Consider the following 13,174-nt stretch of genomic DNA (forward strand, 5'->3'; position numbering starts at 1 on the left):
CCTCCGAGTGGTCTTCTCGCTGTCCAGATTCTCTGGTGCGGGTCCTAACCCACCCTTGGTCAGTGCTGGTCACCGACACATGAGCTGTCTCCCACCGTAGGTACAGACATAACTCCCCAGCACCTGGCTCCACTAGCTGGCATGCCATTCTCCTGCTTCCCCCACTATGCACACACTCAACCACCACAGCTCCCAGATGTAACTGCCTCTGTGGGGCTTTTACAATCATGGACTCTAGCCAGAATCCCATGCTTCCTCTTCCTTGATTATAGAAGTTTATCACAGTGGCTTATAATGAGGAGATGATAGAGACAGTAACAGTGATAAAGGGGGATTATATAAATAACACATCTTATAAAATAGAAAAGTACCGTGCAAATGTTAACTAGATTAAATAATGATGACTTTCTTAGTAGCATATAAATACTAGACACTCAACCAAGTTTTACAAATCACAGAAATACTTTCTTGAATTTTCTTTTTGATTTTAATAATTTGATTAGCTGCTTTGTTTATTTATATCACTGCCCCAATAAGAAAAGTGAAATCCATGTTTGAAACCTACAGAAAATGTTCTTTCTTTTTTTGAGTTGGAGTCTCATTCTGTCATCCAGGCTGGAGTGCAGTGGCACACTCACGGCCACCACAGTGTTGACTTGCTGGGCTCCGGCGATCCTTCTGCCTCAGCCTTCCAATTAGCCAAAACCACAGATGTGTGCTGTCATGGCTGGCTAATTTTTGATATATTGTAGAGACAAGTTGCCTGGGCTGGTCTCAAACCTACAGGCTCAGGCACTCCACTTGCCTCGGCCTCCCAAAGTGCTGGGATTACAAGCTGAGTCACTGAGCCCGGCCCAGAAAATGTTCCCACCTTGCCTCACAACAGTTACTGTTGGGTCATGATAACCCAGTATAACCCAGGATAACATACCAGAGGCTTTGTCGCCACAGACCACACAGTACTCCACCACCTGGGGCCGCTGGACGTCTGCTTTCCCCAGCAAACGTTCCACAGAGGCAGAATCCGTGACGATCTGAGAGAAATCAGGAAACAAATAGAGTGCCAATTAAAGAACAGATAACGAAGCAAAGTAATGTTTAAGGATAAATTCCTAATCCTGGTTTCTAGGCAGGAGAACTCTGGGCCCAACTGGGAAAGTTCCAGGTAACAACTGACTCTGATACCTAGAATATCCTTGCTGCTCATCTAGACTGGGCTTCTTTATCTGGGTAGGTTTCCAGGGTCAGGCACTGATTTCCACTGAGCTGCTTGTCTATCTGGCTACCCAAACTGGGGCCATGGGAAGAAATCACACACAAATGTTCCAAAATGAAGATAGTTAAGGTTCTTCTAGCGGCTTCTTCGTTCCCACAATACAGCTTGAATGTATGCAAAGAGGTATATTTAGCAGAAAAATAACCAAGCTTTATTAATTAAATAACTAGGTATCCTACAGATTGAGGCAGCTGGTAGAGAAATAACTAGAATAGATGACCTCTGAACCCTGTGATATCCCCCTCATTTGTGGTGACTTTCTAGGTGACAGTGCTACTCATCTGGGAGAATACTATCCCTGACATCAACAGAATATGAAAACATAGCTGTTGTTCAAAAATGTACTTGAATTCAAGTCATTGATAAGCCTCGAAATGATTTCAGCATGGTGGGAACATATGAAGAATGTATCATATAGAATCACTTCTTGTGAAATATGCAACAAAATCAATAACCATCCTTTCACAAAAGGAGTATTCTAAATAAGCAGGGAGGAATTCTGATTTTAGATGAGCAGAATATACTCTGAGAAAGGAAGGATGAGATAGTATTTACTAAGTGCAGTGAGGGGTGTCTCAAAAGTAAGTTCTGAAAGCTGAACATGTGGGTGTTCTGATTCCAGCTCAATCAGAAAATAATATTCTTCCTTAAGTTTCTCTGCAGCAGAAAGTCCCCCTAAAAACACAAAGATCCTTGGCAGCACTAATTATAACAGCCAAAAAGTGGAAGTAACTCATGTGTCCACCAGTAGATAAATAGATAAACAAAACATGGCCTATAAACCCAATGGAATATTATTCAGCCTTAAAAAAGAAGGAAATTCTGACACATGGTACAACGTGAATGAAACTTGAGGATGTTATGCTGAGCGAAATAAGCCACACACAAAAGGACAAATACTCTATGATTCCACTTGTATGAGGAACCTAGTCAAATTAATGGAGACAGAAAGTACAATGGTAGTTACCAGGGGATAGGGGAGGGGGAGAGGATGGAGTAATTGTACAAGGAATACAGAGTTGCAATTTGGGAAGATGAAAGTAGTTACAGAGATGGACAGTGGTACAACAATGCAAACATACAGAACAACACCTGTCTCTAATAAAACAAAATAAAATAAATAAAATAAAATGATACAATAAAATATCATGGGCCAAGAGCTGCCACCGGGTAACCTCAGGTAATAATAATTTTCCAGTGGCCTCAGTACTGGCCGCTCATGCTAGTGTCCTATAGCCGCTCCACTGATTTCTCTTGGCTCATCTTCCATCCCCTCTGAGTGTTACAGCTGACTTCTGGGCCTTGCTACTTGTTTGCTGGGTTTTTACTTTGGCCAGTGCAGCAACCTGTCTTACTTGCAGGTCCATTAAGGACTTTCCAGGGATGGATTTGGCCTCTAGTGCAGAGGTAAGAACAAGTCAAAGACAAAGTTCGGTAGCAAAAGTGCTGAAAATACTTGTCAACAGGCCTTACCTGGATTCTGCCAGGGACGAGGTTGTCTGAGGTGGTGAATATGAGCTGCTTGGCGCTGGATGTCTCTGGGGAAGCCAGGATCACCTTCCCAGTTCCAGATCCATCTGGGCTGGTCAAGATGAACTGCTGTTTGGGGGATCCGGAGGCGTCCACTGCGGTGACTATCTGGATCTTCTGTCCTGTCTGCTGGTCTGTCACAATCTATAAGACACAACATGGAAGCTGCTCTCATTGAGTTCCTGAGACCTGTGTACTTGCATGTAGTACTCAAAAGTGGAGACTGACAAACACCAATCCTTGAGTTAATGCTAGTCAAAGGTGTAGTTTCACCAGTCTATGGTGATGTGAGAAAAATAAAACACAACAGTGAGAGCTTTTTAGAAACAAATTTTCATAAAGCTAATTTTATTCTAGAACTATATCTTTCCTACTATTTTTAGAATTAAAATTAAAATGCCCCCCCCCCTTTTTTTTGAGTTGGAGTCTCACTCTGTCACCCAGGCTAGAGTGCAGTGGCACGCTCATGGTCACTGCAGCCTTGACCTGCTGGCTTCAGATGATCCTTCTGTCTCAGTCTTCCAAGTAGCTGGAACTACAGGTATGTGCTACCATGCCTGGCTAATTTTTTGATGTGTTTTTAGAGACAAGATCTCACCAGGTTGCCCAGGCTGGTCTTGAGCCCCTGGGCTCAGGCAATCCTCTCGCCTTGGCCTCCCAAAGTGCTGGGATTATAGGCTTGAGCCACCGCGCCCGGCCAAATGCCCTTTCTTTTATGAAATAAAGGTAATAATGATAGATGATAGGTTTTTTTTTTCTTTCTTTTTTATTTTTTGAGTTGGACTCTCACTCTGTCACCCAGACTGGAGTGCAGTGGCCGCTCCCGGCCACCACAGCCTCGACCTGCTGGGGTCTGGCGATCCTTCCGCCTCAGCCTTCCAAGTAGAGATGAGGTCTCGCCAAATTGCCCAGGCGGGTCTCAACCCGCAGGCTCAGGCAATTCACTCACCTCAGCCTCCCAAGGCGCGGGATTACAGGCTGAGCCACCAAGCCCAGCTGATAGATGATAGGTTTGACTTAAAAAAAAAAAAAAAAAGTCACTGCCCTGACATAAAACATTTAGGAGACCCTAATTCTTTTGAAATGCTACTGATACAAGAATTTATTGATTAAAAATTGTGTATTTATCCTTGTATGTTCAAACTTTGGTCACCTTCAAAGTACTTTCCATTTGATGAAATACTGCTATTGAGATGCTTTTCCACTGCTCAAAACAGTTTTCAGTTTCAGTGCTTCTGCCATTAAGTTTCATCTCTTCCCCATAAACAAAACATTTCTCTTTGAGGACATTTTTCATCCAGGGAAACAAAAAAAAAAGTCACTCCGGGTGATATCAAGTGAATAGGGATACTGGGGCATGGGAGTCATGTCATTTGTGGTCAAAAGCCGAACACTCAGTGTTGTCATGGTAGAAGAACCAGTTACCTGTTTGCCACAGCTTGAGATGTTTCTTTTGCAAATCATGACGCAACTGTCTCAAAACTCTGACCAATGATTTGCAGAATTTACTGCTGTATCTGCAGGACTAGCATAGGACCTGGCATATGGAGAAGACAATAAAAGACTGTGGGATGCACTGCAGACTGTGGGCACTGACTCTGGAGAAGTCTTGACCTGGAATCTGCTGGAGCTCCCACCATTCAGGAGCCACAGTTACGAAAGTCTACTTCATCCTAGAGTCCTTGCCTAACTACATCAGACAAAAATAGTAGCTATGACAGTAGTCACTTCTCTTATTCTTGCGCATGAAGTTCTTTGAAGCTGTTCTAATCCCAGCCCTGCCTTTCTCCTAGACCAGGTATCCCCAGCTTGGAGCACTGCTACCTCTTCCTCAAGACACCAGCAAGCCCTCACTGCAAACAGGACTCTTGGGGTTGCTGCTGTTATGTCCTGGGCAAGGGGAGGTATGCTGTGTCTCTTTCTGGAACTCAGTTTCCTACAGAACAGCGCATTTATGGGCAAGTCTGGGATCTGCACCACCTCTTGATAGACTTTGTGAAGTGGAACTCTAAGAATCAGGCCACCAATTCACACAGACTATCACAACAGCTCTGTCAACTGTCCAATGCAAAATCAGACTATGTTGATTGTTCAAAATAAAATGACACAGGCAAGAAAAGATTCGCTTAACACATGTTTACTGAGCACCCACTGTAAGTCAAGCACTGTTATAGGTACTAAAGGTAGGGACATGAACAAAGCAAAGATGCTAACCTTTGGAGCTAACCCTCATGGGGGAAACAGACCATGAACATTGATTAAAGGTGATCAGTCAGTGGTAAGTGCCCTGGCGAAAACAAAACAGCAGAATAAACGGAGAAAGCATTAGGAAGGAGACAGGGGCAACTTTAGGTAGAAAGACTTCTCTGAGCAACTGACATTGAGCAAACACTTGAATGAGGCAAGAAAGGAAGTTGTACAAAGATGTGGCCAAGTATGCTGGGTGAGGACACAACTGAGCTCAAGAGCAGAGAGGACAGCAAAATGGGACCACAGATGCAAGAATGAATCCTTAGCTCATTGCTAGGGACAAACTCCAGTATATCATTTCCATCCGAAGGATCAAAAGTTCTTTAAGGTTTAAAGAGAACAGATTTAGAGGGAAGGAAAGGAAGTAACTTCCTTTTTTTTTGAGTCAGAGTCTCACTCTGTCACCTAGGCCAGAGTGCAGTGACACGCTGCAACCTAAACCTGCTGGGCTCAGGTGATCCTTCTACTTCAGTCTTCCAAATAGCTGGAACTATAGGCATGCACCATCACACCCAGCTAATTTTTTAGTTTATTGTAGAGATGAGGTCTCGTCATGCTGCCCAGGCTGTTCTCGAACCCATGGGCTCAGGCAATCCTCTTGCCTCTGCCTCCCAAATTGTTGAGATTACAGCATGAGCCACCGCAACCAGTCTCCTTTCATTGTTATAAGCTGTGGCATACCCAGAGTCCCCTGGAAATGTAAAACACGAGACAGAAAATATTGTGAAAATAATTATCTTTTTAAAAAACTTTTCCACCCATTGGTCAGCTGAAAGATTGCAGACACAGGCTGGCTGACACACACTTCTCCCAGATGCCACAGAAGGGAAGGCTGCCTTAAGTAAACAACATGACCTTTGGAAGACTCTCATAACCTTGAGATCTTTGAGTCAAATGTCTGACTTTCTTTTCATGTCTGTTGATTCTCAGTTCCTTCCTAAACTGTTTTCCTGTTAAGGAATGAAAGAGTCAAGTGATTGAGGGGATCTTCAATTACCAATTAAAACCAAGTCAAGGGTAATAATTCCTTTGCCCTTGATGTGTTCAGAGATGATGCACATTGCACCTGAGTGTACCACAGGTAACTAGCATGCCATTTCCTTTTATGTTCGACCCAGTCCTCATGGTTGAGGCATGGCAGTATGGGGACAGGGCAGGAGGTTGGGAGGTATGAGTGTCTGGCCTAGATAGAGACAGGTGCTCTTAGTAGCTGTATAAAACATATTCCGGAGCTCAGATTATTCTTTTTGTCTTTTCTTTAAAGACATGAACCCATATGAATTACTTGCAGTTTTTTGGTCTTTTTGTTTACCCTTCCCCTCCCAAGACATTTGCATTCTCCATTTAGAGAGATCACCTCCACGAAAAAACTAAAAATGCAGGCAGGAAAAAAAAAAATCCTTAATACTCAAAAGTGACCATTAGGCAAAGTCTTTGTTAATAAACACTAGCAGGTAGACTCCTGCTTAATAAGACTGAGAAAACATCAAATTTTGAGAATATTTACAAACTCATTAAAATTTAAGTCTGCTGTGGAGTAGGGACGAGGTATTGTGGAGAGAATTATATTCTCCAAAATGATATGTTCGAGTCCTAATCCCCAATATCTGTGAATGTGACCTTATTTGGAAATAGAGCCTTTGTAAATGTAACAAGTTCAAATAAGGTCACACTGGATTAGGGGAGGCCCTAAATTCAATGATTGGTGTTCTTTAAGAAGGTCATGTGGCACTGGAAACAGAGATTAGAATGATGCAGCTACAAGCAGTCAAAGAATGCCAATTGTGGGCAACTGCCAGAAGCTAGGAAGAGGCAAGGAAAAGTATACTCTCCTAGAATCTTTTTTTTTTTTTTTGAGTTGGAGTCTCACTCTGTCGCCCAGACTGGAGTGCAGTGCCACGTTCATGGCCACCCGAGCATTGACCTGCTGGGCTCCAGTGATCCTTCTGCCTCAGTCTTTCAAGTAGCTGGAACTACAGGCGCGTGCTACCAAGCCTGGCTAATTTTTGGATTTTTATTGTAGAGATGAGGTCTCACCAAGTTGCCCGGGCGGGTCTCGAACACGCGGACTCAGGCAATCCACTCACTTCGGCCTCCCAAAGTGCGGGATTACAGGCTGAGCCACTGAGTCCGGCCTCTCCTAAAACCTTAAGAGAATATGGTCCTGCCAACACCTTGATTTCAGACTTCTAGCCTCCAAAACTATGAGAAAATACTTTTCTTCTATTTCTTCTTCTTCTTTTTTTTTAAATAGAGAGCAGAGTCTTGCTCTGTTGTCCAGGGCTGGAGGGAAATGGCTTGATCATAGTTCACTGTAGCCTTGAACTCCTGGGCCCAACTGATTGGCCCACCTTGGCCTCCCAAAGTGTTGAGATTAGACATGAGTCATCATACCCAGCCAATTGCTGTTGTTTTAAGCCACCAAATTTGTGGTAATTTGTTGTGGCAGCCCTGGAAAACTAATACAAGAAGTACATTTTATTTAATTTACTTGTAACAAACATTCATACTTCTTGCCTGCAAACAATAATTGGAGGGAAAGGAGTAATTTAAGAAGAGACGTCTTGTTTCCTGTGTGACTTTTAAGGCCATCCATAGCCTGGCTAGATTATCACTAACAAGTGATACTAACACTTGTACTAACACTTGTTGTGAAAAGGTGAATTTGTTCCAACATTATTGATATATTAGTGAATCATTTGGTATAATGCAAGTCTTGTATTTCTTTACGCAGTTTCTTCCATAAGAAACACTATGCAGACACAAAAAATGACACTCAGCTGAAGTGAGTTGGGTAGGGATACTTAGCTCAGTGCACAGGTATGAGTCATATCCACCTGTCTGGTGTTTTAATTTTCACTCTGATCTTATATCACCCTCTGTCCACCACTCTTGAGACTCAATCCTCCCCATACTCACCTCCACAGGCAAACTACAGGACTTTTTCAAGGTAAAGGGCCATATTTACTAGTCATTATGTAGTTAACCCCTTGCAGTTTTTATTAGATACATGACCTATTTTTTAATGTGTCACTGACAAAGTTTTTGAGCTGTGCCAAAAACCCCATTTCCCCCATCAATCCTGTGGTTTTCACTACACAATTCTGCATAGTATGGGAATTTTTAGGAACACACACATCATATTATAGCAGAGCTGACTATACTCTATCAAGCCAAGGCCCTCTCTAGCTCTAATCCAAAATGACCTTGAAGTGATCTGAAACACCTTCATTTTCTCCTCCACATTACCACACTATGTTCCAGCCAGCTCTTTCTTGCTGTTGAAAAGAGTCTGCCAATGAATGGCCTGCAGGCAAAAACCAGCCACTAGATAACTTTTCTTTGACTTTCCGAAATTAAAAACAAAAAACTGATTCCCAACATCTAAAAACAGACTATTTCCTATAAAAATAAAATTTACAATTCTCTTAACCAACTGGAAGCTCTGGCCACCCTGGGTTTGAGTTCCCCCATAGCACCAGTTGGCTGAAGCTGAGTGCAGCTCACTGCCCTTCAGATGGGCTCAGGTTCTCCAGTTTGCCCCAATCCTTTCCATACCTTCCTCCTTTACTGTAAACACCTTAGTCTGTGATCCCAAGACAGGGCTTTACAGTTAGAGAGATGTAAATGGAATGCTTACTCTGAATTCTCAACAGTGTCAACGTGAAGCCCTTGAACATAAAAGCCCTTGAGCCCTTGTTTACATATCTATAAAAAAGGATGACCAGGCCGAACTTGGTGGCTCAGCCTGTAATCCTGCGCTTTGGAAGGCCGAGGTGAGTGAATTGCCTGAGCCCAAGGGTTTGAGACCTACCAGGGCAACTTGGCGACACCTCATCTCTACAATAAATCAAAAATTAGCTGGCCGTGGTAGCGCGTGCCTGTAGTTCCAGCTACTTGGAAGGCTGAGGCGGAAGGATCGCCAGAGCCCAGCAGGTCGAGGCTGCGGTGGCCAGGAGCGGCCACTGCACTCCAGTCTGAGTGACAGAGTGAGACTCCAACTCAAAAAAAAAAAGAAAGAAAGAAAAAAAAAAGGATGACCAGAAAAGTGAAATAATATAATGTGTGTGAAAGTATTTGGTACACTGTCCAGAACATAACAGGAGCTTGGTAAAAAAGTTGCTTCCCTCTAAACACTCACATACTTCTCACTGAGAAAGTCCTGTCTTACCTCTTTCATCTTGTCAAATCTCTCCCATTGAGGAAGTCAAGAATTTCCACTATGGCTTATTCACTTTTTCATTAATTCCTCAAAAAAAATTTTATACACACACACACACACACACACACACACACACACATTTATACTTACTGATTGATTGAGACGAGGTCCTGCTATGTTGCCTAGGCTGATCTTGAACTCCTGGGTGCAAGCAATCCTCTCGCCTCAGCCTCCCAAGGTTCTGGGATTACAGGCATGTGAGCCACCCCAGCCAGCCCATTCCCCAAATATTTACTGGGGGTCTACTCTATACCAGGAAGTGTACTAGACAATGGTATATAGAGATGGCCTCTGCCCTTGTTAAAGTTTTAGTTCAGCGAAAGAGACTGGCAATAAACAGGTAAACAAACCATTCAGTAAGCAATTTCTTTCTTTCTTTTTTTTTTTGAAAGCAGGATTTATCAAGAGGATAGAAAAGCTCCCACAGTGGGAGGGGACCCCAAGGGCTTGTCCAGCAATTTCAACTTGTGATATGTGATAAGGAAAAAGATCAGTTTAGGGGTAGCTTTGCATAACACAAGCACACATCTTTACAAAGAGGGGCTGAGGGGCAACTCCTTCAGGTCCCCTCCCACTGTGGGAGCTTCTCTGTCCTCTCAATGAATCCTGCTGTCTCACTTTCTGGCTGTCCATGTCCCTCATTCTTGCTGGGCATGAGACAAGAACCTTGACCCTGAAGAGCTGTGACCTGAAGAGCAGCAGAAGATGGTTGGTGTTGGAGAGCCATGTACCCTGGAGTCTGGCTTGCCAGCTGATGGAGCCGGCTGAACCAGGAGAGCTGCCGGAAGAAGGCGAGACTCCGAAGCTGAGACACCCATGGGCTAGGCTTGCCAGTCCACTGAACCAGCAACACTCTCAGGGCTTGGCTTGCCAGCCTATTAGAGCCAGCACTCCAGGGGCTAGGCTTACCAGCCCCTGGACAACCTTCTCTGAGGTTTGGCTGGCCGACCCATTGAGCTGACACTCTCGAAGCCCAGGCTGACCTGAGATTTCCGCATCAGTTTTGGCACCCGAACATGGGGCTCGACAAAAGGCCTCCAGGCTGGCTGCAATCAGAGGATGGCAAACTTCTGCTGACCTGCCAATGGAAGGTTCTTAAAACTCTCCATCAGACCTTTCACCTCGGAAGAGACAAAACTTTCCAACTAACCTGAAAGCTGTTTTCAGTAAAGGTTACTGGAGTAGACTTGTGGCTCCATCACACTAAAGTCAAAGCCTGGAGTTTAGAATAAGTTGCCTCAGCTGAACCAGAAGAGCATACAGAATCAAACTAAAGTTTGTAAAAGCTAAGCGCCACTCATTAACTGCCTATGAATTTCCTCCTTATAGTTGCTGCCTTTGTTTTCAACTTGATTTGTAGCGTTAGACATCTCTGTCAAGGACCCCTTAATCCTGAGCATCCATGGGATTGTTTTCTTCCCTAGAAGTCTCCCTCACAGGAACAAGCAAAATGCCTACTCTATCTTGCTTTCTGTTTAGTATCATTAGTCCTAGCTTTTTAAAAGCACCTTCTCTCACCTTCCATTACATACGTGGCTCAACAGGTTAATTATTCAAATGTTGGCTATGCACACGGAATGTGGAAGAACACGTGCATTATTAAATAAAACTTGTTTCCATATTAACACTTCCAAGTAAAAGATACTTTACAGGTTATAAAACAATAATAAAATCGGTGACTCTTTACAAGAACAGGTAGTTTAAGGACCCAGTTGGTTACAATCTTTTTTATCCTCTAGGGATTTCCAATATATGGACATGGGTTTTTCCCTTAATAGCTCTGTTTGTTGTATTGCTTGTGTTTGGTCCATGCATAGTTAACCTCCTTGTAAAATGTTTCTTCTCGCCTAGAGGCCATCAAACTCCAAACGGTGATACAGATGGAACCTTGTATGCAAGCTTCTTTTTACCCAGGACCTCGTCTTCCAGAGAATCCCTAGCTGCTGTCCCCATACAACACCCATCCATGATCAGCAGAAAGAAGCCATACTGGTCATGTCCTTAATCCCTAAAGCAGTTAGGGTTACTACTCCAGATGGGGGAATGAGACAGGAGATAGCTAGAAAAAGGCTAGGCAGACAGACAGGAAGGTTCCCTGGGAACAATGTAACGAATTCCCAGCAGGCCTCTCAGGTTTAGCATTAGTAAACAAGCTCCCTTTGAGTCTCTCAAGCTAGAGCCTAAGTACTCACTGTTGGAATTGAAAAGCAACCAATCAGCTCACTATCAGGCCTCTACCTCCTGCCAATTGGTCCTTAACAGTGACCAATCAGAAGAGCAACAGCTCATAGCTAGTGTGAGTCAATCGGCTTGGACTTAGGGCTACATAAGCACCAGGTTTCAGTCCCAGAATGACAACCCCTTTGGGTCCCCTCCCACTGTAGGAGCTTCTCTGTTCTCTCAACAAATCCTGCTTTCTCACTTAAAAAAAAAAAAAAGGAGCCAGGGAAGGCCTTTGTGACAAGGTGACATTTAAGCCAAAATTCAAGGCTGGGGAGAGGGCAGCCAGATAAATGTTCAGGGAAAAGTGTGTTCCAGGCAAAGGAAAATGTTCTAGCATATAGAAAGCCCTAAGAGGAAGGAAATTTTGTGGATTGCTGTCAGATCCATGGACAACCAAAAGCAGCCCAGGTCCTAGAGAGTGAGGTGGGGTGGTTCTGCTAGGAGTTTGGAATTCATTCTAAGTATAATGGGAAGTGTGCCTCCCTGCCCAAAACCAGTTCTTCAGGTCTCCTACACTATTCCATACACCCTGACATACATATATAGACACATACAATTTCTAATTATGGTATTTATATTCAGAATACATATATGAATATATTAAAATATATCAGATAATCAGACAGAGTATAGTAGAGTATACCAAAGGATAATAGCAAAGACAGTTAAATTAAAAATTAAAAAAAAAATAGCTGGGCTCGGTGGCTCAGCCTGTAATCCCGTGCCTTTGGGAGGCTGAGGTGAGTGGATTGCCTGAGCCCACGGGTTCGAGACCTGCCTGGGCAACTTGGCGAGACCTCATCTCTACAATAAATCAAAAAATTAGCCAGGCGTGGTAGCACACGCCTGTAATTCCAGCTACTCGGAAGGCTGAGGCGGAAGGATCGCTGGAGCCCAGCAGGTCAAGGCTGCGGTGGCTGGGAGCGGCCACTGCACTCCAGTCTGGGCGACAGAGTGAGACTCCAACTCAAAAAAAAAAAGTACAAGGAACTCAATTAAAATTTTTTTGACCTATGCAGAAAAGGTAAATAAATCTTTTTCTTAAATACAAATTTTAACTCAGATAGTTAGTGATGATCAGAGGTAATATGAACAAACACATTTAACACCACTAACTCAATTCTTACAAAATTCAGGTAGATAAAATATTTGGCAAAGCTTTCCTCCCTGAATAACACGAATTTTCTAAAAACACTTAGAATTTTAAGTGAGGAAATGACACGAAGTGCTTTACATTAGAAAATATTTTCCTGGATGATGGAAGGAAAAAATATGGAACAAAAACAGTGGATGTTGAGGAACTGTTAGTAACAGCCCAGGTGACAGCTTAAGGGTGTGGCTGTGGATAGAGAGATAAGTGGTCACTGTGAAACACACGCAGAAGAAGCAGTAACAGTAGGTACAGATGGCAGAGATGTGGGGTTGGGGCTAATAAGGGGTCAGGAGTGACTCTCAGGTTTCTAGTCTGAGCAATGGGGTAGATGATGGTAGGTATGGAGTGGCAATGGTTGGTAAGAAGTCAGAAGTCTGTTTTTAATTTGCCAAGTATGAGATGTCCAATATGTCAAGTAAGCTACTAGACAGATGAGTTTGGATCTTAAAGCAGACTTCTAGGTTCCAACTTCAAGATGTAAAGACTTTGCAGCTGTCACTGTGTCCCTATAACAACAACA

The 13,174-nt window shown here is 43.4% G+C and overlaps 1 protein-coding gene across 1 annotated transcript in view; it reads right to left on the minus strand.

The window, feature by feature from the left end:
- NR2C2 (nuclear receptor subfamily 2 group C member 2) overlaps nt 1-13,174 on the minus strand; it is a 78,269-nt gene that overhangs the window by 25,136 nt on the left and 39,959 nt on the right. Inside the window, exons 3-4 of the mRNA XM_008062493.2 lie at nt 2,750-2,950; nt 932-1,034 (exon numbers count right to left, since the gene is read on the minus strand). Coding sequence (XP_008060684.2) covers nt 932-1,034; nt 2,750-2,950 — 304 coding nt within the window. The remainder of the gene's footprint in view (nt 1-931; nt 1,035-2,749; nt 2,951-13,174) is intronic.

Source organism: Carlito syrichta, unplaced genomic scaffold, assembly GCF_000164805.1.
Source record: "Carlito syrichta isolate Samal-C Ts95f unplaced genomic scaffold, Tarsius_syrichta-2.0.1 Scaffold305725, whole genome shotgun sequence".
NCBI classification, from domain to species: domain Eukaryota; kingdom Metazoa; phylum Chordata; class Mammalia; order Primates; family Tarsiidae; genus Carlito; species Carlito syrichta.